We start from the raw sequence: 25260 nt of genomic DNA, 5'->3' as shown, positions 1-25260 counted from the left end.
TTCTATCATGTGCGTGAGTTGAATGCAGGTGCAAACTTTTTAGTAGGGTCATGTGATGAAGTCAGAGAGTGGTTGTACCCGCCTAAGTTTCTTCTTGAGGATCTTGCATGGATTTTGGAGAATGATGTAGGGCTGCAACAGGGTTGGGCTGGGCCGGGCTTTTGCAATCCCAAGCCCAACCCTATATGTCATAATCTAAGCCCATTCTAGCCCTGACCCTAATTAAGGGCTAATGATTACTGTCCCTGACCCTAAGCGCTACAAGGCCAAGCCAAGCCCATTTCTGCTCTAATTGGCCCTATTCCTAGCCTTGATTGGCCTTGTCCCTAGCCTGATTGACCCTATCCCTGACCCTATCTAGGCCCTGTCCCTAGCTCCGCTCTTGATTGACCTTATACTTGACCTTGGCCATGATTGACCCTCTCCTTTTCCCTATTCCTCATTCATTGAGATCAAGCATCATAGACAAAATTAGGGACAAAAATCAGGGCAAGGGTCAGGGCAAAAAATCAAGGACGGGTCAGAACAGATCTTGCAGACCAAAGAGTAATCCCAGATCCGCCCTTGGCCCTAGTTCGGGCCAGAATATTTTGGCTCTAACTTGCCCTTAAGGCCAAATTCTTGAGCCCAAGCCCTATTCGGCTAGAGCCAAACTTGCACCCCCTAGAATGATGCTTTTGGAAGCTTGTATTTTATAATGTAAACATTTCTTTGTTTTTCAGTAATGCAAGCTACCTTATTCCAAAAAAAGATACATGGGTATTAGTAATTAGTAATTTTCAAAAATGCATGTTCAATGTTAAAGTTGCAATTGATTACCAAAAAGTAAAAATAAAAAATGTTAAAGTTGCAATAATTTAAGGACATTTCCATGAAAAAGATAGATTAAGGATATTAAAAGTAATTTCCCGGGTAAATTTCTAAGTATTTAGTTGTACTTTATAATAGGCGTGAGCCTCTTCCAGGCGACCCTCTTTATTATTTTCCGCTTTTCTGGTTTACCGTCGACGAAGAACAGAAGCGAAGCTTTGTATCCGATAATGGCGTCGGGCGGGGAAGAGGTGGCGGGGCAGCAACGACAACAATCGGCGAAGGTGCAGATTTACCCAACGGCTACCAACGAAGTCTCCCCTTTCTGGAGAGGTAGGAAATTATACGAAAGAAATTCTCTGCTAATGTGCTCCCTTTTATTTCTTGCTTTTCAGTTCACACAGTTGAGTCTTCTCATTCTATGGACATGAATCTTTGGCAGAAAAGTATGAGAGAGATGCTAAGAAGTATTGGGATGTGTTCTACAAGCGACATCAAGATAGAGTAAGTTCCTCTCTAAATTTAACCACGAAGTTGCTGTTAGAACTCATTAATTTTTCTTCTTTTAGAGATTATAGCATCAATGACATTGAAGGATTTTATGTTTCCATCAGTTCTTCAAGGATCGCCACTACCTGGACAAGGAATGGGGTTGCCACTTCCATGTAAGTAATTGTTGACGAACATATTCTTCTGTTTCATTGTTTCCTATTATTAATTTTTTTCTTTTCTGTCGTGACTCTTTAACGCTAGTGAATATTCTTGATCTCAGGGAGATGGAAGAAAGGTTGTTTTGGAGGTGAGTCAATTTCACCATTAATGAATGCACTAGTTTGCTTCTCTTTTAATTTCTCCAAATATCCGTTCAATTGTTGGATTTAAATAGTAAATTGGCAACTCACATTCTCCTTTACAAGGTTAATGGAACTATTACTAGTTTAAGAACATTTGGAGGAGAACGAAAGTCTTTCAATCATACTAGGTCTACGTTAAAGGTCATCATGGAGCCTACAGCTCTTCATTCCCATGGTGTATGTAGTTTGTTGAAGATATTCTTTCAAACGACCTAATGAGAGTAAAGGAATTAAACAAGGCAAGTTGAAAGTGCAAAGATGCTTTGGTAATCAAATGATTACAAGGTGAGCCTAGGCTAAAACAGATAAGATTTTGATATTAGTAAAATTATTTTTTAGGTGAAGGAGTGGCTGGATTGTTAATCAATAGGTACTGTACAGTGGTGATTTTCTTTATCTCCCATATCATAAAAGAATGGAAAGACCAAGTGGAGTCACTTTAATGTAAAGGTTAGGCTAGGAGTAGCTTAGCCTCAAGAACCATTTAACCCACAAAACCAGATAACCAAAACCTAGGACAGAAATTAGTAACCTAAGGTCTGAAAAATCCAGCCACCAAAACCATGATCAGCTTTGGCTATAATGAACCTTGTATGCGGTTCAAATACTGCTGTCAGTTTTGCTTGAATCCAAGTGGATGCTTAGGTAAACATTAATGCATAAAATAGAAACTAGTTCCTGAAAATAGATACCAGGGCAAACCTGCCAGCTGGTTGGCTCTGAACTTGGATCAGTGGGAGGTCTGATGGGGATGAGACTATGCTGCTAACTGGAGACTAAACTAAAGCGATGGTTGGATGCTCAGTTATGGAGGTAATAGGAACTTATGGATTAATGGTGGAATGGGGGGGGGGTTATGAATGGATGAATATTTGATTGAACTTGAGGAGGATGAGGAATTGGATGCCAATAAACCCATAAGGCTTGTGAGATGTAGGAGGAGAAGATTATGGATCGATTAAAGTTCAGTCACTAACCTGCTTCAAGCAGATGAGCGGCAACAGTCAAAGTCCAACACAACTAGCTTGAAAGTGCAGTGGCTTCAACTTGACAGTCCTAGCAATAGCAGAAGGAGAAGAGCAGAAACCCAAGGAATGTTGGACGAGGTAACAGGAGGCAAAGATAGATGCATTTAGCCCTCTCAGCAAGGCACCTTCAGCGCTACAATTCTGCAGTCAACAGCAAGGTTCCCTAGACGCTTCTTATCACTCAGTCGGCAATAATGCTCAGTAGAGCAAAGGCTTCAAAAGTATCATTAAAAATTTGGGGGCTAAAAACAGCCTACTACATATCTACTTTGTATTTTATTGTATTAATTAATACTTTCTAAAAATACAAATTTGTTGAGAAAATGAAGACCTTAAGAGAAGTGGGGAGTGATATGCATAGCTTAGGCTCTGTATCTAGTATGACAACAAATAGAGCTGATTGGAAGGCAAGAATCCATGTAGCTGACCCTATTTAGTTGGAACAAGGCTTGTTTGTTGTCATTGTTGTAGATATGTTGAGAAGATAGGCTGATTCTCAGATCTAAATAAGGAAACAACTCTTTAGCCAACAGTAATGTGAACAATGTTTTGGCCTCATTTGGCCTGTTTAGAGGTCCAGGTTAACAGCTTGCTGGACCTAGGTTTGAACCAGCCTTGTTTCTCTTAACTCTTGTAGTGCATTTCTTGCCAAACAGCTTGGCATCTACATCAACCTTTGAATTAGGAAGATTATACTAAGAGAAACTTCTACTGTATGGTATTATAGGATCATCACCTTCCATAAAGACTAAATGTTAAATCCCATTAGATAACTTAAGGAATGTCAATGCTATGTAAATTGGGATTTTCAGTAATAAAAAAACCAAAACATGCATATCTGGATTCTGTGTAAGTCTATAATAAGATTAGGATATTGCAATCATGGGTGGACAAACTGAGGACAGATTAGAAATGAGTACATTTTAGGGAACTTATGAATAGCATGGGTAGGTGATAGATGAGGGCAATATAGCTCGAGATGGTTGGGCCTGTTGGAACTTGTACAAAGGTCAGTGAATACTTTAGCAAGAAATGAAGAGTGCTAATTGGAGTTGTTAATGGACAGGAAAGCGTGAAAGCATTGCTTGCTTGAACTTATTCCTTCCCCTTTTTTTTTTTTTTTGGGGGGTGCGGTTGTCAAATTTGTTCGTTCTGTGCCTTTTATTAACTCCGCCAGTGTTTTGCTGCCGGTCCCAAGCCCGGGTAAAGGAGGAGGGTTGGTGCGTCAGGTCGGCAGCCGGCACCGGAAAAAATCTAGCCAAACCTTTTTTCATGGATTCGACCTTATATGATAAAAGCTATGCTAGGGCGTTCCCCGACAAAAGAAGCGACGCGCTACACTATGGCCCGGGTGTAGTGATAAGTGGGCAAGGGTTAGCTAGGGCGTCCCCTGTAAGCGACGCGTCGCATCGGCGCCCGGATGCGGTGATAAGTAGGCAAGGGTTCCCGCGCCGTGGACGAGTGCGGGTAAAGAAGCTAGTCCATAAGCATAAGCGTAGGATTAGATTGGCATCTTGGAACATAGGATCTCTAACTGGTAAGAGCTTAGAATTGATAGATGTTATGAGGAGAAGAAGGATTAATGTAGCTTGCATTCAAGAGACTAGATGGAGGGGTAAAAAAGCCAAAGAGTTGGATGACTTTAAACTTTGGTATACTGGGGATAAAACAAATAAAAATGGAGTGGGTATAATAGTGGATAAAGATTTAAAAAATGATGTGGTGGATGTTAAAAGAGTGGGTGATAGGATTATTGCTATCAAGCTTGTAATGGAGAAAGAGTTCGTAAATATAATTTGTGCATATGCACCTCAAGTAGGACTAGATGAAAGTCTGAAGCTAGAATTTTGGGAAAATATGGGTGGATTACTGCAAGGAATTCGTCAAGGAGAAAAGATTATCATAGGAGGTGATTTAAATGGACATATTGGAAAAGATCAAAGAGGATATGAGAGTGTTCATGGAGGTTATGGTTTTGGAGAAAGGAATGATGAGGGGATTTCAATTTTGGATTTTGCTACTGCTTTTGATCTATCTATTATAAATACTTACTTCAAAAAGAGAGATGAGCATTTAATTACTTTCAAAAGTGGACAGCATAGAAGCCAAATAGATTTCTTCCTAACTAGAAGGACTAATAGATTGTTGTGCAAGGATTGCAAGGTGATACCGGGGAAAGCTTAAGCGCACAACATAGACTTGTGGTCTTGGATATGTGCTTAGTCCCAAAAACACATAAAAGGTCCAAGGTAAACTATCCCAGAATAAGATGGTGGAATTTGAAAGGAGAGTACTCTAAATCCTTCGTTAATGAAGTAGTCAAACAAGGAAAATGGGATTTTAAAGGGGATACCAATGCAATGTGGAATGAGATGGCTATGTGTATTAAAAAAGTGGCTAAAGATGTTCTAGGTGAATCAAAAGGAAAGATCCATTCTTATAGAGAGACGTGGTGGTGGGATAGTGAGGTTCAAGCTGCCATTAGGAATAAAAAAGCTAGTTTTAAGACATGGCAAAGAACTAAGGATGTTGAGGATCTTCAAAAGTATAGGTTAGATAGAAATGAAGCTAAGAAAATTGCGGGAAAAGCAAGGGAAAGGAAGTATGAAGAGTTATACAATAAGTTGGGCACAAAGGAAGGGGAAAAATCTATTTATAAGATAGCTAAGATGAGGGATAGGAAGAGTAGAGATCTTGACCATGTTAGATGTATTAAAAATGGAGATGGTAAAGTATTAGTTTGTGAGGAGGATATTAAGAAAAGATGGGAAACCTATTTCTCTAGTTTACTAAATGAGCATTCTTCAATCACTTATGTTTCGGACGATTACACTTTTCACCAAGGCACTGGTGTCCGAACTTATATTCGTAGAATTTCGATGTCCGAAGTAAAAGAAGCTTTAAGGAGGATGAAACTCGGCAAGACACAAGGTCCCGATGAAATCCCAATTGAAGTATGGAAGAGCTTAGGAACCCATGGACTAGTTTGGTTGACTAAGTTGTTTAATAAGATTATGAGCACGGGGAAAATGCCGGATGATTGGAGGAGAAGTGTTGTGGTTCCAATTTACAAAAATAAAGGAGATATTCAAAGTTGTAATAACTATAGAGGCATTAAATTGATGAGCCATACGATGAAATTATGGGAGAGAATAATTGAAACCCGGTTAAGACACTTAACTATAGTTACGGAGAACCAATTTGGGTTTATGCCGGGAAGATCTACAACGGAGGCTATTTACTTAATTAGGAGACTTATGGAAAGGTATAGAGAATGTAGGAAAGACCTTCATATGGTATTTATTGACCTAGAAAAAGCTTATGATAGAGTCCCTAGAGCGTTAATTTGGCAAGTACTAGAGAAAAGAAGTGTTGCAAGTAAATATGTAGATATAGTTAAGGATATGTATGATGGTTCGGTGACTAGTGTTAGAACAGTGGGGGGACAAAGTAATGAATTCCCGATAACAGTTGGGCTACATCAAGGGTCAACTTTAAGCCCATATCTATTTGCACTGGTAATGGATGAATTAACCAAAGACATTCAAGATGAGGCCCCCTGGTGTATGCTTTTTGCGGATGATATTGTGTTGATTGATGAGACCCAAGTGGGGATTAATACCAAATTAGAATCATGGAGAGTAGCTTTGGAATCAAAAGGCTTTAAACTTAGTAGATCGAAGACGAATATCTAGTTTGTAACTTTAGTCATGATCGGGCAGATGATGAAGTGGTGATACTTGACGATAAAGAGATTCCTCAGAGTGATTGTTTTAAGTACCTAGGTTCAATCATAAGTAAAAGAGGTGATTTAGAAGATGAGGTTTCCCAAAGAATTAAAATAGGGTGGATGAAGTGGAGAGGTGCATCTGGGGTCTTATGTGATCGGCGTATTCCATTAAAGCTTAAAGGAAAATTTTATAGGACTGTTGTCCGACCAGCTATGATGTACGGTGCAGAGTGTTGGGCTGTTAAGAAGAATCATATAGATAAACTCAGTGTAGCAGAAATGAAGATGCTAAGATGGATGAGTGGCAAAACTAGGATGGATAAGATAAGAAACGATCATATTAGAGTTGGTCTGGGAGTCGCTCCTATAAGTGATAAACTTAGAGAAAGTCGTTTGAGGTGGCACGGCCACGTTCAACGGAGACCTATAAATGCTCCTGTTCGGAGAAGTGATATAATCCATATTGAAGGAACTAGAAGAGCTAGGGGTAGACCTAAGATAACCTTAGGAGAAGTGGTGAGAAAGGATATGTATAGCTTAGGCCTTGTATCTAGCATGGCCTTGAACAGAACCGATTGGAGGGCAAGAATCCATGTAGCCGACCCCATTTAGTTGGGAAAAGGCTTATTGTTGTTGTTGTTGTTGTTGTTCTGTGCCTTTTATTATTTGCTTCAATTTCATGGAATATATAATTTGGGCCATATTTCTTTCCTTTTTACTTGTGATGAGGTCTAATCTAGTGAGGGTATTAGTTTTTATTTTGTTACTAGTTTCTGATATTTTCATCTTGTTCTGATCTTAAAATGTGTTATTGTTAATCTACTATTGATTATGCTGCTCAATCTCTGTTTCCATTAAGCAGGTTGGCTGCGGTGCTGGAAACACAATCTTTCCTTTGCTTGCAACGTACCCAGACATTTTTGTTCATGGATGTGATTTTTCAGCACGAGCCATTGACTTGGTGAAGGTATGCGTTTTCTCAGAAAAGAGTTTTCCTGTTTTCTATTAACAAGACGTGAATTGTTTTGGTATCTCATCTTAATTTTTGTTATTTTGTTGGTTTACTGCTCAATTTGATTGTTTGGATTGATCATTTAACAAGAGCATCAACCGTCAGGTGCAGGTGAATTGTCATTTGTGTGACCAGTAACTGACTATCTACTTGAGAATAAAGAAAGAATCTGCAGGGCAAATACTAAATTTTAGGGCCATGTCATTTTAGTTGTTTCTTATTGCTATTTCTATTGGCAAGAGTGAAATTGATGTTGGTTTTGACACAACGCATTGTGTGACATAGACTTGGAAATTAGGAAGAGGAATACTGTAGTACATAGAACATTTGAACTTCTTGGTTGGTGGTGTTGGTATAGTTGTATACTTGTATGTTGGCCTTTTCTTTCTCCTGCTTTAATTGAATCTGTTATTCATCTGGAAAAAAAATTGGAGACCGAGCATTAGATTCAGATTTCGTAGGTGGACAAGTCCAAAATTAACGATCCATTTACATTGGGGATCATTATGGGATTGAAGAACCTTCCGAAGGTCTTTGATGTCTCAAGCTTTCAGTTGCCTGCTGGCTTCAGCATCAATCTTGTCAGTTCAATCGCTTGGATTTGCTGCATTTGGTGCATTGCCCTGTAATTGATGCAGTGTTGTTGATTCTTCTGGAAATGTCCAAGCTTTGATTTCTCAGGATTATATAATGCTTACTTCTTTATTTTGCATCAGGATATAGAAGACACAGATAAACAACTGTATCCTAGAGTTCCTAGTTGCATTTTTTCAATGATTTTTTTTTGAGGGGGGGGGGGGGTACTATTTTAAGTTGGAAAAGCATTGTTGAGTTGAGTTTTGTATTCTGTTTGTCCATTATACTTATTTAAATTATCCGTGTATCCCTCTATTTAACGCAGGCGCACAAAGACTTCAAAGAGGGCAATGTCAATGCTTTTGTCTGTGATCTGACAGTTGATGACTTAAGCAGAGAGATCAAACCGTCTTCAGTTGATATTGTGACCATGGTATTCTATTTATGCCCTTATGCATGTGCTCAGTTTTCTGCCCGCTAGGAACTGCAGTCTCCTGTTGGATGGCTGCTTTTTCGGCTGTTGATCATGTTATTTTATCAAGCAGCTGACATTTTAAACAGATTTTTATGTTATCCGCAGTTGCTCCAGAAAAAATGCTTCTAGTCTTGCAGAACATCAAAAAAGTTCTTAAAGTAAGGGATGATTATATTCACTGCACTAAATTTTCTCAGGCTCAGATATCACAGGGTATCTTCTTGAACTTACTGTTAAACTGTGATGACACTCATATTTTTCCAGCCAAATGGTCATGTACTGCTTCGAGATTATGCCACTGGTGACCTTGCTCAGGTTAGTCATATATTCTTTTTGGGTATTGGTTAACCGTATTAGGAAGAAGAATAAATTAAATTTCTTCGCCAAGAGAGCTTAAATGTTTGTCTTTCTCAGTATTGTAAAACTTGATTATTGCTCTTACTGTATCTGTTTGTTAAAAGGCTTTAGGGAAGTATCTAGGTTTTAAAAATGGTTATTATTTGTAATGGTGGACAGAATGGAGAAGAAAGAAGGATACAAAAGATGGGGTAAGAACGAAAACCTGAGATGGATCAGACTCGTAGCAGGGAAAGAAGGAGGGAAGTGTAAGAAGATGAAAAAAGCAAGAGAGAGAGGGGAGGGGGTTTGGGGGAATGCAAACACATGTACGATGCTTAATCTTTAATTCATCTCTTTGTTATTCTCTATCAAGCTGAAATTGAATACAAGGATTTTAATAATAAAAGAAACATATTTCAGTAAAACTAGGACTGCTAACAATTTAAATTGACTAAAATTATGCCTATATAACGTATCCAAAGATTCCAAACTAAAATTCTACTTGCATAATTATCCCAATAAATAAATAACATAATCCTACATTATCTCTAAAACTCCCACACAAATAGTATCTCCTATTTTATCTCCTATTAGGGTTGGTTGAGATTCGAATAGATTGTTCAAGGAGCTACTTTTGTCATTCGTGATTCAAGGATGCAAGTAAGTAGCCTTCATCAGTAATCTTCTCCCACCCCCTCCATTTCTGGCTTCGTTTACCCCTGCATATTCTTAACTTAGGAGTTACTTTTCAGTATTTATTTATTGTTTTCCTATCCCCTGGGTCCTTGATCAAAGATTCCTACAGTCGTGCCTCTCTTTGGTTAAGGTTTCCCTTTTCCTTTTATTGCTTTGTTATTTACTTTTTTGCATTTTTTTCCTTTAATATCCGTTCCCTCGATCGGTGGACTGTAAGATACGGCTAAGGGTCCACGGTCAAAGTTATCCTAGTTATACTCCCCTTCCCTCGATCCAGAGTTGACACTCGGATCACTTCATTTTAATTTGTTTATTTATTAGATGATGAATGATTAGGTTATGTTTGTTTTATTTTTATTCTCAATTTGATCACATTAGATGTATGTGTTAGGACCGGTCATTTAGATTTGCTAATTTAGTTTAATTAGTTAGTTAATTTTTTTTTGAATCCTTGCACTCTCGTGTTACCATTAAGAGGTTATTCTAAAGTGGTATATCTCCCTGAGATTGACCCGTTAGCTACACGATACCATGCACTTGCGGTTACTTTTATTTTGCAAGCTAGTTTTTGGCGGCGTCATAGTATAGTGGTAAGTATTCCCGCTTGTCACGTGGGTGACCCGGGTTCGATCCCCATCAACGACGCCAAAAACTCGTTTGCAAATAAAAGTAACAGTGCAGGGTATCGTGTAGCTAACGGGTCAATCTCAGGGATATATACCACTTTAGAATAACCTCTTAATGGTAACACGAGAGTGCAAGGATTCAATTTTTTTTAAACTAACTAATTAAACTAAATTAGCAAATCTAAATGACCGGTCTTAACACATACATCTAATGTGATCGAATTGAGAATAAAAATAAAACAAACATAACCTAACCATTCTTCATCTAATAAATAAATAAAAAAATTAATAAGATATGCAAACAATAAATAAATAAACAAATAAAAAAGAAGGATCCGAGTGTCAGCTCTGGATCAAGGGAAGGGGAGTATAACTAGGATGACTTTGACTGTGGACCCTTAGTCGTATCTTACAGTTCACCGATCGAGGGAACGGATATTAAAGAAAAAGTAAATAACAAAGCAATAAAAGGAAAAGAGAAACTTTAACCAAAGACAGGCACGACTATAGACATCTTTGATCAAGGACCTAGGGGATAAGAAAACAATAAATAAATACTAAAAAGTAAATCCTAAGTTAAGAATATGGAGGGGTAAACAGAAGCGGAAATAGAGGGGAGGGGAGAAGATTATTGACGAAGGCTACTTACTTGCATCCTCGAATCTCGAATGACAAAAGTAGCTCCTTGAACAATCGATTCGAATCTCAACTAACCCTAACAACCAGATCTGGAATGATCTGCAATTGCTAGACTCAAAGAAAAACGAATCCTCTTCGAAATTGAAATTTGAAGCTTGAAATTGAAATTGCATTGATCAAAAGAAATAAAATAAACTAAATAACTTAAATATTCATTGCATTACATAGAAAAATTGAACCTAAACATTCAATCTAAAAACTAGAACCCCACAAAGCAATCAAAGAACTTGAGAAAACCTAAACAAGCTAAAGATAAAAGAAGGTATAATCTAGGTCTAAGAGGGGATTGTATATTTATAGGAGATGGTGAATGATTTACAAATAAGGAAAGAAATAAGAATAAAAATTAAATCAAAGAATAAAAAAAAGAAAAAAACTTGGAGATAGAAAGAATAGAGAGAAAAAAAAAAGATTTGAGTTTAAACGTGGAGAAGAAAGTGGAGAGGAAAGAAAAAGAATAAACATATATTTTATTAACAAAAAAAAAGGGTTTATTAAGGAAATAATAAAGTAGAAGAAATAGAAAGTGGGGAGAGAGGGAAAAATAATTAGAAAAAGAAATAAAATCTAATAAAATCCTCTAGAAATTCTATAGAAAATCCTAATCTTTGACTACTTGTGGGCCTCATACATTTTTCAATTACAATAAAGTAAAATAAACTAAACTAAAAATCCTAACTAATCTCAACTGTAGATCAAAGGGCTTCTTTATTTCTAAGATATTCTGGAGTTGGCCCACAATCGCATCTCTAGCCCATCATGCTCTAAATCAGTCCCTTTTCGCACTTGAGAATTTGAACGGACCTCTTGACGTGTAAAATTAAAAGATTTCAAATATTTGCTCAAATCCTGAAAAATCCTAAAATCTGCAAAAACAACTTAAAACCCAAAGTAGCTCCGCTTTAAGTGTGTAAAATGCATGCTTTATGCCCTAAGATTTCACACATAAATGTGCTCATCAGTCGGGTTAATGGGATGAGCTGGGCCACGATGGTTTCGTAGGGCACTTAACTGCCCTACTTTTGGGTTCAATTGATTGGGCAAAGCCCATTGTTTGGCTTAGTATAGTAAGCCCAAACAATCTCAGTTCTGCCCTTAATTTGTTGCATAATCCAGCCCTCAACAGCCCTATAAGCCACCCTTCGTCCCAAGCTTGACAGCAATGGTAAGGCTTTCAAGGTTTTCCCTGTAAGTGATGACAGTGCCTATTTGTGTGAGATTGATTAAAGCTTCTTGTGGAGACTTCGTATAATGGTAACCAAAGCGATGCATCATGGCCTCCTTCAACCCAGACCAAGAAGGAATGGTGTCCTACAAATCGCAGGACCCTCTGCAAGTTATCAGCCACCATTTGTTCTCATCGCCCTGCAGCTCTATCAACTGTGATTTCTGATGATTGGGACTCGATTTCCACTGCCTTCCCTTGCATCAGGTACATGCAACTCAACCCTAAAGTCTTGGTTATTCTTCTCTTCCTTCTCCATGTGTTGAACGAGGGCAATTAATTTTGAGTCGAGGGCAGAAACCTGCCCTTGGAGTTCCGTTAGAGTGGTTTCTACTTTCTAGGTCTTTGACTCTCCCCTCCATTCTACTCTTTACCATTCCCTGGACGAGATGAGCTCTGAATTCTCTTTGTTATGAACCTTAATCAAACCCTGGTTAATCATGGATAGAACCTTCACTTACAGCACATGATGTCACCACACCACACACAGACACGCTGCAACTGTAAGGTATAAAGGTTGAAAAAGATTGCAAATGGGTTAATAACTTAAACAAATGCAATTATAAGGCTTCCCCCAACCTGAATACCAACTCTAATTGCTCCAGCCGAGAGCTCTCCTCTCCTATGCGAGCATAGCTCACACCTTTCCACCTAAGCATACTATCTGAAAAGTTCCAGCATGAAATGTGGCTGTTCCCCAGTGAGCCCCTGCCTCTCCTCCTTGTGCCCAGTCCCCACATGGTCTTTTGGGTTTGACACCCTACAGTTTCTTTATCTCCCTTTGGTATACCCTCAACATTGGTGTCTTGAGGAAAATCCACAACAGATTATTTATCTGATTAGGAGACTTATAAAAGAGTTTAGAGATTGGAAGAAGGATCTGCACATGGTCTTTATTGACCTAGAAAGAAATGCATTGTAGAGTCCGTAGAGTGACATGATTGACAATGTATCTTTTTATCTAGAAGGAGCTCAGAAAGTCTACTACAGACATAACTCCATATTTCATCCATTCTATTTTAAATCTTTGAGAAGCATCGTCCTATATTCCCTTCTTTATTTATGATTGAGCTATATCCTAGAGATACTTAAGGAATCTCCCTCTCATCAATTTTGACCACCGCATTATCAGTCCAAGTATATTCAAAGTTACACATCACATACTTCAACTTTGTTTTACTTATCTTAAAGCCTTCTTATTCTAAGGGTGACCTCCATAACTTTAACTTGGTGTCAATCCATGTTTTCATCTCACCTACCAAAATATCATCAACAAAAAGCATACGTCAAGGAACCTCATCTTGAATGTCTGGATAGACCACCTATAATAAGTACAAATAAATAAGGGTTTAAAGTTGATTATTAATGTAACAAAATTGTAATAAGGAGTTCCCTATATTGGCCTCCACTGCTCTTACACTTGTCACTACATCATATATATCTTTCTACACATTTACTTGAAACATTCCTCTAGTCTAGTCTTTGCCAAATTAACTGGTACCAAGATTTTTAAACTAGAGATCTATGCTTGGAATCTTGTAATCAGTTCTCCCACTTCGTGGTAGTTGATCCTCTTCCTCATGAGAATGGTGAGGTACAGATAGACGCAAGCACTCCCTTAGAACTTCAGGAAAATTTTTACATGACAATAATATGACCAGCTCTGATGCATGGTGTGTGTTGGGGATGTAAGGAGCATCGAATATATAAACTCAATGTAGTGGAAATGAGGATGTTGAGGTGAATGAGTGATGAAACTGGGAAGGATAAAGTAAAGAATGTTTAAATTAGAGCTGGTTTTGTAGTAGCTTGGATACATAGTAAACTACTAGAAAATTATTTGAGGTGGCATGGCCTTTGATGGAGGCTCTGAATGCTCTAGTAAGTGGAGTGATTTAATGCAGACTGAAGGAACTATAAAAGAAATAGGGGTAGACCTAAAATAACCTTGTGAGAAGTGGTTACACATTCATGGCTAAGGCCTTGTATCAATTTGAAAAGTGCTGATTGAGGGCAAGGATCATTGTAGCCAACCCCATGTAGGAAATAGGCTGAATTGTAATCATTGTAGATCATGGTTATAAAGTGGCAAAGCGACCAAAGTGATTGGGGTCCTGTCTTGGCGATTAGGCGACTAAGCGGCGATTAGGCAGCAATAAAGCAACCAAAGCGGTTGAGTAAAAAAAATTTAAGAATCACAATTATGAAAAATTATCCAAAAAAAGAATAAAAACATAACTTCATCTCATCAAGCATCATAAGATTCATAACAATAATTATGTAGATGATAAATTAATAGATTTCATTATTCTGATTTCCAAGTCATTGTTTATTTAATGATTCATTGATTATCAATGTTGAATATGGCTCATGCTTCTCATTCTGTTGCCGACAGGCACTTTGGGCCTCAGAGTTCATTTGTAAATTGGGCCTCGATTCCAAAATGGCTCACATATTTAAATTTATATACGGCATTGTAGAATAAATTATGATTAAAAAAATAATGTTAACATGCACAAATTACAAAATGTAAAAAAAGCGGCTGCTTTAGTATCTAGGCGGCAATATGACGCAAAACGCGGCAAAATGGTAGTGCCTAAGCAAAAAAGCGGCAAGAAATCAGCCCGTTAGTTAAGCGGTTCAAAAACCGCTTTGCCGCTTAGGCAACCACCTAGGCGGACGCTTTGATAACCATGTTGTAGATTCATATACAATAATTCTAGCTACCCAAGTCCTTGTATAAAAAGCAAAAATAACTCCACATTGGTGAGGCACTTTTATTTTTATTACAACGGATTGGAAGTGTTTGATTTTATTTGGGCTGTACATAGTTCATGGCTTCATTGATGCACAGAAAAGAAGATGGCATTGCTTAATGTGACTTGTTTTTCTCCCCTCCCTGAAAGCATTTTCTACTTTGAGGGTTGTCATATTTCTCCCTTGTATTTATTTTGGTTTTGTATTAGGGAAAATTTCTATCACTTCCCTTACTTACACTTTATCTACTCAATCCTTGCTCTGACTGTCACATCCAAGTCTTGCAGAAAAACCAAGCTTCTACTCTTCTTCTTTGATTATATAATTAACAAAAGATGGCCCGATTTTATAACCAAATGCCAGCATTTCTAATTATTGTTATTTAATTCTTTCTTTTTAATTTTTGTATTTTAGGACCTCCTCCTTTTCTTCTCCTTAGAGCAATAAATGAAACGCCTGTCATCCGTTATCCTCAGTCTTCCCTTCCAGACCCTCCTCAACCCCCCATGTTCACCTTGCCCTAACCTTGTAAAGACGCCCAACCACAACCTCTGGTCCTGCAATTTTTCACTCAAGTCTTCAGGCTTCCATTTTTTCCCAATCTGATTTCAGGGTTTCGGTACTTAAGTTTCATAATAAGCTGGGGAAACTGAAGACCTTTCGTGGATATTAAGTGACTCATCCTAAGTTCAATAGGTTGAAGTCGAATGAATCTTGTGGGGTAACAGCCATGCTTCAAGCAGTTTCTCGTAGTTACTCAAATGTATCTCAATTCCTAAATTGCAAATTTATCAACAATAAAAGAATCAATCAAGCATCTCACATTCACTAAACTGTCTTAATTGTTTTTCTCTCTTCCAAACCCATCCTTCAATTTTTTTGGTTATTTTATTTCCTGTTTCCCCTTGTTTCTTGTGTACTCTCTCCTTCATTTGGTTCCTCTGTTCCAGCGCTAAACCGATTCGACGTTAGAGAGATCTCTTGACATTACTTTTGGGTCTCCATTTTAATGGGTTTGAATTACTAGCCATGGGCTACTTACCCTTGAAGATGACCTCTTTCATGTCTTCCTACTGAAGCCTACTTGGCTAAAATCACATCTAGCCTGGCTTCTACCGCCATGCCTGATTTCAAAAATTTCCTTTTTAATTACATATTCGGTTTCAGATTTGCTTGGTTGATGAGTTTGTTTAGCAATTCAAGGGATTAGGAGCCTTCTCTTGAAAATTCCAGCTTAAACCCAAGCTTATTGAAGGGAGCTTTCATCCCAGAGGATGGGATTGGGAGGACAGGAGTATTGAGTTTTCCTATTTGTCATTTCTGTTTGAGTAAAAAAACTGGATTTGATAATGGAGAAATAATCATAAGAAAAAAAAGAAAAGAAGAAATGATGAGAATGGGGGATTGGTGGGGAATTTTGTTATTTTAGAATATCAGGGGAGAAGAAGTAGAAGATTCCTTCTCTTTTTTTTTCTTCTTTTTTTCCTGTTTTTTTTTTTGGGGGGGGGGGGGGGTGGGATTGGATGTTAAGTTTCGGTTTCAGTAGGGGAGTTTGAGTGAATATAAGGTAATTACAGGGAGTGATAGAAACTTTCCCTTTTTGTATAATCTTAGATTGGCTGATCATTAATTTCTCATAGGTTGACTGACCTTCCTCCGTGATACAAATTTACAGGAGAGGTTTGCTTGCAAAGATCAAAAGATCAGTGAGAATTTTTTTGTCAGAGGAGATGGTACTGTAAGTTATTACCTAGGCCTTTCATGATGATTTTGTAATTGTTGACTGCTCAATCTTTTTTACACTCTTCTTCTTTGAATTTCTTTTAGCGTGCTTTCTACTTCTCTGAAGAGTACTTGACAAGGTTGTTTGAAGGAGCTGGATTTATTGCTGAAGAACTTGGTGTTTGTTGCAAACAAGTAGAGAATCGATCACGGGAATTAGTAATGAATCGGTATGTTCAACTTCTATAGTTCTATGTTTACCTTGGACAGCATGAATACACGGAATGGTTATAAGAATAGTAACCAGGAAATTGCAGAAATAGCTCAAGCAAAGCAACCAAATGATTTAGTTCTTTTTCAGTGGAATTCTCTGGTGGTATCAAAACCTGTTTAGTGAAATTCTCACTAGAGGATAGAATGCGTAGAGTGTTTTCTTGACCCCTATATGTACTGAAGTTAGATATTGCATTTTGTAAGTTAATATTTTGAAGAAAAACATGCCGTAATGATATTCATACTGGCTAGATGGGTTCCATTTATTTCCTATCATACTTTGTTTGAGTATTTAGTTGATACCTTAATGTTCATATTATGTGACTTAACTTAATATACGTTTCAGTTGATGTAAATATGATGGCTTAAGGAATGGGAATCCTAGTTTATGAAATTTTACGTTGTCTGTGTCTTTCTGGACATTGTTCATAGCAGTAGTTTTTGCCGAGAGACCTAACATGTTGTGCTTAGCTGTTGTTTCTGCCTAGAGACATAATCTTAAATCTCATTGTGGTTTTGTTTAGATAAAGTTGGGAGTGGTCAATAGTCCGATATCTCAAATTGGCATTAGTCGAAGAGTGTCGGCCAAAATCCAAAATTTTGTGAAGTTGGTACTGTTGTACTGTCTTGTCAAAATGGTACAAATTACCTTGTAGATAGGCACAAACTTGACTCCTACTTGAAATTTCGAAGTAAGCACAACAGAAACATGGTTTGAGGCTAGAGAAGGGGAAACACTTTGGTTCTCGATTTTTTTTGGCCAAATCATCACTCAGTACTACTGGGATATACTATTCGGGTTTGCCTTGTCACTGCATGGTATCTATTGTGGAAGTTTTGGCTGCATTCAACTATTTCAAGTAAAATTACTTTTCAAAAAACCATAAGGCAAAAGGTTTTCTACTCAGCAGTGTATATTACATGATCATGTTTTTAGCTGTTGGATGGGAATGAAAAACTGTGTCGTGTACATGGTCATTATCCATCCAAGGGTTGAAAGTAAACCTGTGTATGCAGGTGGCTGTGTACAAAATTTCTCTCTAAACAAATATGACAAACACTTGTTGTATGCAGTCAAGAGTATTTATATGTCACAAGAAGGCCAGTCTACGACCTAATGAATTGAAAATTCTTTTCGGTTTATGGATTTATCTTTTTATTTTTCTGGGTCAAAATTTGATAAAAATGATTTTCCTAAACATGTAGATGAGACAATTTACAGAGCTGTATCCTATACCTTAGAATAGGTTACATATATTTTTGTATATGAAGGCATTTACAGAGTAGTTGTGGAGGACGACTCTGTCTCCTCTCAAGCACTATAATGTGACATTCATGATGTCATGCAGACAGTAGACAGTGCTTGTCATCTCCATCAGACCATGAGGGGACTTGATCCAAAAAGCATGCCATGATTCATTTTGGCAGTCAATCACATAATCATAGATAGCAGTATCTTGTAGGGAGTTGGGACATGGGAGATTAAGTTGTCTATCACTTTATTGCTATAAGCATTAGGAGTCCCTACATTATATGCATTTATGCTTTGTTGTACTTCGTAGTTTGTTGTTGAAACTTTAAGCTTTATGTATTTCTTGAATAATTAATCAATATTATGTGTAGTCATCCGCTGAATAGTACATTTGTTTTACTTTCCAATTATGTCTCTGGGACTCAAACAGTGCGCTTAATAGGCAATATCACACAAAAGTAGGGCTGCAACAGGGATGGGCTGGGCTGGTTCAATCCCAATTCCAATCTTTCATGCTCTTAGCTAAGCCCATTTTCGCCCTGACCTTGATTCAAGGCTTAGGATTCTTGTCATTGACCCTCAGCTCTAATAGGCCAAGCCAAGCCCATTCCCACGTTGATTGTCCTTGATAGGGTCGGGTCAGATTGTGATGGGTACACTGTGCCCCTATCTCTATCCTTGTCCCTAATGGCCCTGTGCCTTCTCCCTATCCCTATCCTTGTCCTTGATGGCCCTGCCCTGTCCATGATTGGCCCTAGCTCTGTCCCTATTCAAATTTGAATCCTATATATAATCGATAATATGCATAATTTAACCTAATCTATTTGTTCAATTTGAACTATCTAATATATAAAAATATTGGTCCAATATAACCATATATTTCTAAGTCACTAACAAACACAATTTGATGTTATGTTTATATATATATATATATATATATATATTTTTTTTTTTCCTTTCTTTTTTTTTCATTTCTAACTTAATATATGCCTAATCAACATATAAACTATTTTTAGGGGTGCAAAAGGGAGTTTTCTATATAATAGATATACGATATAGACAAATTATCAATGTCACTTTGTGATTTATCTGTATATTAGACAAATTATCAATGCCATTTTGTGATTTATCTTCTAATATTAATGTCACCACAAAACAAATTAAAATATCAGTTGCACCCCTAGTAGCCCCTACTGACAAAATATTTTTTTAAAAGACAAAAACCTCTCCAATGACGTGAAGTATCTATTATACCCTTGTAATTAAAAACCAATTGTTTGTACCTAGACGAAAGTAGAAATATAAATAGCAGTTACCTTAAAACAAGGGGTTAGTATGATTTTATTCTTCTAAATAAAAAATTTTCAAATAATATCAATAATTTTGGCCAATTCCAAATTGAGAAATAAGATTATTTTAAGAAAAAACTACGAATTACATCCTAACAATGATTCAATTGTCAATCTCTTTGTAAGTTGGTTTTATCTTCATTTGATTGATTTATTTTCAAAAAGGTATATATGAGATATTAGATACTTCACATCATTGGCAACTGAGACATCATTTTTACCAACAATTAATATGGGTAGAAATATTTTTTAGTACATTATGTCGTAAAAAAATAATTTAATCTATAGATAATGTCATTCGAATTTTTCTTGAAAACTTTCTATATTGAAATTTTATTTCGATGTTCCAAAGTATGATTGTCGATTTATAAAAATTAGGGTTAGGTGCAAGAATGACTTGAATTAGTTTTCAATTACTGTTTATAGTATGAGGCTAATTTACATATTGAATTCTAAGTTTTGAGTTAAACTTGTTTTGTGCGTTGATCATTAAAAACACCTAGAATAATTTAATTAGAATTTTGGTTGTAGAATACCTTAGCTTAAGAATATTGGTTTGTGACCTTAAACTTGTGGCTTTTAAAATATACCCTAGTTTAATTATAATTATGATTTGAAAACACTTTAGTTTAATCAGATTAGAATTTTGATTTTACGTTTATCAACAATTATTTACATAAATATTTTTAACAAAAATATAGGATGTAACAAACGACTTAGTTTGTTTTTATGTTAACATATGAAAAGAAAATAATAAATAATTTACTTTTACAAAATGACAACAGCAAAAGAAATAAAATAAAAAAATATAATATAAAAGTGGAGTCATTGGATCAGAATGACTCAGGGTCAAAATCAGGGCCGAATCAAGGTTAGAGTCAGCCAAAATAAGGATCAAGATCAAGGCCAAAATGAGGATTAAGATCAGTTGATCAGGGACAAATCAAGATTAGAATTAGAGCCAAAATAAAGGTCATGATCAAGGCCAAAATCAAGGCAAGAATTAGGGCCAAATCAAGGTTAGAATCAAGGCCAAAATTAGGGTAAAAAGTAAGGGAGGGGTCAGGATGGGTTAGGCAGGACACACAGTAATCCCAGGCTGAATCAAGGCCAAAATTAGGGTCAGGATTAGAGCAAAAAATAAGGGACGGGTCGGGTGGGACAAACAGTAATCCCAGGTTGCCCTTGGCCTTGACCCGCCCTCAGAGCCAAAATCTTGAGCCTAAGCGCTGTCTGGGCTCAAGGCCACCAGGGCCAAACTTGCACCTCTACACAAAAAGGTTAAATGCTTACAGCCAACCAAGGGGTGCAAATCTAGAATACCAATTTGAGTGCTTTCCCTTTCCTTATTATTTTTTCCATATTTTCAGTTTTGAAGATTCGATTATCTAAATTAAGCCTAAAATTGGCTACCCTTAAGTATTAGTAACCAACTATGGCCTTTTTCCCACTAGAAAATATATATTGAACCCCCCCCCCCAAAAAAAAAAAAAAAAAAAAAAAAAAAAAATAGAATACACAAACTCAATTAGATCTCGAGTCCCATCTCAACCTTTACGAGTCTTCAAACCATGCCAGAGACACCACAAGTTCAGTTACTCTATATTCATCAGTTGGTTTACCAAGTATAGAGAACATAATTCAAAACCCTTTAGTGGCATGCTGTGGAAGAAACAATCAGGAATGTTGCAATTTCTTTACTACAACATTCAGGAGGCAACAGCTGAGTCAACTGCTAATTTTTGTTTCAGCCAAGGTAGCCTGTATATGGGGCCTCATCCACTCTTTGCAGAGAAACAGGGTTGCTTATAGAAATATTGTGGATTTGCATGTCTTTGAGAGATCTGGAGTCTTATTTAGCTCTTGGAGTAATATAAACAGAAAGCAATCTTTCTAATCTGATTGTATATGGGTAGTTGACTTCTTGCTAGCTGTGTTGAGTACCGACAATGGCCCGTTTTGACCTCTCACAATTTTTTCTTTGTTAAGATATGTAGATTTTTTTTTTCAGGGTTACTTCAATTTCTTTTTTCTTTTTTTCGTTTCTTCTCCATTTTAATTGGTCAATCTTTCTCAGTGGCTGCTATTCTGGGTGTTGTTCCATAATTTCAGGCGTTGGATCCAGGCAATCTTCTGTTTTTCAGATGCGTCGGACTCTTCTTCTGTTTCAAAATCTACAAAAGAGGTGGCTCATCTTAATGGGCCCATTCTCAAAGTTGACGAACCTGGAAACGATTTTGAAGTTGATATGTCTGAGGGTGTTGCTGTTGAAATGTTTGGTACTCCATCCATTGCCGAGGTGAGGGATGGTTAGATTTTAACAGCAAATTAATACAGAGACTGAATTTCTATGTGAGGAGTAAATTACTGAGTTTGTGGTTCAAGTTAAATTTTCCTTTATTTTAATTTGAAAAATTTAGGGACGGATGTATTTTCCTTCTTCCCCAAGAAATTTTAAAAACAATAATCAGAAAACCATCTTCTGCCTTGTTCTGTGGGTAGTCTTGTACTGTTGGATCATTCGATGAATAGGAGGTTTCAGAAGGATTTCTTCCATTGCTCTGACACCTTGCATGTAGTGGCTAAAAACTAAGTTTTTATTTTGAGCCCTGTTATTCCTGCAGAAACGCTTTGTCCATATGTACTACCTCCCCACTCCCCACCCCATAATAAATATAAACAATTGTTGGTTAGTCTGCAATATGAGCTTTCCGCTTGGTTAATCCAATTTATACAACTCTTTGATTGTTTTGGGATTTTGTACTCTCCTTACATAGTTGATGGTAAAAGCCAGAACGTTCGGAACTTCACATGTTATAAGGACTGCCATTACTGCTTATTTCCCTTACTATTCCTGTCATTTGTTGAACTTAATCTTACCTTAGTTTATCCGTGTGGTTTCTGTTAGATAATTGAGATCAATGTCAGAGTCAATGTCAGAGAATGCAGTTTCAAGATAAAAGGACTGCCTAAGGAATACCAACACACTTGCAAATCTACTGGCTTGATTCTGTGGGAATCAGCTCAGCTGTTGTCGGCAGTTCTAGCTAGAAACCCTTCTATTATTGCAAGGAGAAAAGTGCTGGAGTTGGGATCGGGCTGTGCAGGCATTTGCTCAATGGTTGCAGTTAGATCCGCCGACCTTGTAGTTGCCACTGATGGAGATTTGAGAGCACTTGACCTATTGAGACAGAATGTTTCCTCTAATCTTGAACCAGGACTTCTTAACAAACTGGTTACGAAGATGCTGGAATGGGGGAATACAGATCACATTGAGTCCATCAAGAAAATGAATCCAAGTGGTTTTGAAGTCATTATAGGTACTGATGTGACATATGTGCCTGAAGCCATCTCACCACTTTTTGCTACTGCAAAGGAGCTGATTTCTTCTAATGATAGCATCACAGATGGCTCAAAACCTGCGCTAATTCTTTGCCATGTTCTACGTCGAGTCGATGAGATGTCGCTACTTTCATGTGCAGCTCAATTTGGTTTCAAGCTTGTTGATAAGTGGCCTGCGAGAATGCCAAATGAACATTCTGAGAGAATTATCAGCTCTTGGTTCTCAGAAGACAGTGCCATGGAAGTTCTGCCTAGTACTGCATTGAACATTATGTACTTCCACAACTAGTCAATCTTTGGCCTTTCTACCTTCTATGCTACTCTAGAATTGTCTTTCAGAGATTCTTTCCTTTCTAGTACAGGTTTAGTACTGAAAATAAAATTAATTTATCTGGTTTTTTAACTTTTGAAGCTTTCTGCACACCGTTGGGTTCTTATATACCAATCTTTTTAAACCTAGCTCTCAAATAACAAACATCAACTTCATGAAATCTAGGGCATGTATAGTTAATATTTGCCTAAAACTCTTAAAAAATCCTAAATGTTTGTTTGCAATGACTAGAAGCAATAAATGTGATTAAAGCGTTTATGATATATAGTGATGATTACTAATACCTACTTTGAACTTTGGAGAAATTATTAGTTTCTCCTTGGCACTTCTCTAAGTTACTAATCGTCAGTGCTTCCAAGTATAGGTTTAGCATTACCCCCTATCTGTTTCTGCTTCAGTAGTATAAATGATCCTTTTTCCTATAATGTCCACAATACTCTTAGCTGTTACGATTGTTATACGAAAAGAAAAATTAATTCCTCCAGAACTTGTGAACTGCTGAATTTTCCCTTAACTTTATTAAACTACTAATTGACTCCTCAAGTTTGCATAGGTTGTTTTTTTTGGGAATAAGCAACTTTTATATGTTGGGAATCTAAAGGGTACATAATATATATACTATGAGGTAGAATTGGATCTAGGACTTCTTCACTAAGGGCCTGTTTGGTTACTTGAGTCTGTGGATTTCAAAAATCTAGAGATTTCAAATCTATAGACTTCAAATCTCTGGAGTCATGATTCATAAAATTAACTGTTTGGTTAGCTTGAATTTTTTTGAATGAAATTTGTAAATTTATCCTAAAAAATATTTATTGAATTATGGTTCAAATGTCTAACACTTTGATAATAGGGGTGAAATCTCCGGATTTCACCTCATACCCTTAAATCTACAGATTCACGTTTTTAGTGTAAAAATGTGAATCTCTAGATTTCATGATTCTAGGGATTCACACAACCAAACGACTAAAAATCTCTCATTTGTGAATCTAGAGATTTGAAATCTCTGGATTCATGTAACCAAACAGGCCCTAAGAGATTTTGATAAATAAATCTGAAGTGGTTTTTCTTATTTATGGATATAGGGGGTTATATAAGGAACTAATTGACTCACTTACTGATAATGGAAAATATGAACCATACTAAACCAGTTCGGTTTAACCCGATCCAGTCGGAAAGATCAACCTTGATCGGGTAGACCAACCAGGTCGGTCAAATACGAACCAGACCAAGTAAGGGTCGGTAAGGCAATAAATCGTACTCAGGAAGATTTGCCCCTATACCGACTTACTAAAGTTTGAGTTCCACTCAATCATTAAGAGTCGTATGACCACCGACTTACTAAAGTTTGAGTTCCACTCAATCACTAAGAGTCGTATTACCACCGACTTACTAAGGTTTTAGTTCCATCCAAACTCATACGTAGAAAATCTATAAAAAGGTAAAGGAGCACAGGAGAAAGGTACGCTGAATAGAATTATCACTATTCGTATTATCATTGTTCATTACTTTCTTGCCTTCCTTAGTTGGATTTCTAACTAGATCGTCGGAGGTGAAAACTCGACCTCCACGGTCGAGCTCATCTTTGCAGGTTCAATCGGCTAAAGGGACGAACAGGATTGTGCAGCAACAATTGGCGCCGTCTGTGGGAACTTGATCAAAAAGTTATTATGAAGACGAGATCAGGTTTGGTAATCGAAGAGGTGTCTGGCGGAGAAAAGGAGGTCGACCAGGTTGGAAGGGAAAAAATTCCCGAACTCCAGATTCAGCAAGATTCTCCAACTCTTCCAGACACTCAAGCAAATCAATATTTGACAACGCATCAAATTGTCGAGGTTCAAAAGGAACAAGTTGAGATGAGAAAAGCAATCTCATCCTTAGGTGAGTTGATCAGGATGGCCATGCAACACGTAATTGCTCCCGAAGCAGATTCTCAGAAAAAACAAAGAAGTCCCAAGGGGAGCAGGCGTGACCGACCACCAGTGATCGATCAGATCCTTCAACAATCTCAAAAAGAGCTGGCAAAATCTCGAGCCTCGAAAGAGGTTATTCCAGAAAAGAATCCTCCAGTCGAAGACGACGGAGATCGAGGAAGCAGCTTAGATCCAGAAAAAGCCGCAAAGGACAAAAAGAATCATAATGGTTCAAAGAAGCGGGATGACGAGAT

At 37.3% G+C, this 25260-nt stretch overlaps 1 protein-coding gene across 1 annotated transcript; it reads left to right on the top strand.

The window, feature by feature from the left end:
- Positions 1 to 986: 986 nt before the first annotated feature.
- On the top strand, positions 987 to 23491 carry LOC149011776 (S-adenosyl-L-methionine-dependent methyltransferases superfamily protein). Its single transcript, XM_089160770.1, has 12 exons — positions 987 to 1143; positions 1253 to 1314; positions 1425 to 1475; positions 1583 to 1609; positions 7285 to 7389; positions 8336 to 8443; positions 8572 to 8643; positions 8750 to 8800; positions 16503 to 16565; positions 16655 to 16779; positions 21536 to 21722; positions 22332 to 23491. The coding sequence occupies exons 1-12, from the start codon at positions 1041 to 1043 to the stop codon at positions 23052 to 23054; spliced, it is 1677 nt and encodes a 558-aa protein (XP_089016896.1). The 5' UTR covers positions 987 to 1040; the 3' UTR covers positions 23055 to 23491.
- Positions 23492 to 25260: the final 1769 nt, after the last annotated feature.

Source organism: Hakea prostrata, chromosome 7, assembly GCF_041222555.1.
Source record: "Hakea prostrata isolate BN-2017 chromosome 7, UWA_Hpros_2, whole genome shotgun sequence".
NCBI lineage: Eukaryota > Viridiplantae > Streptophyta > Magnoliopsida > Proteales > Proteaceae > Hakea > Hakea prostrata.
The sequence above is the reverse complement of the archived record's forward strand: the minus strand, read 5'-3'. Positions and strand labels throughout refer to the sequence as shown.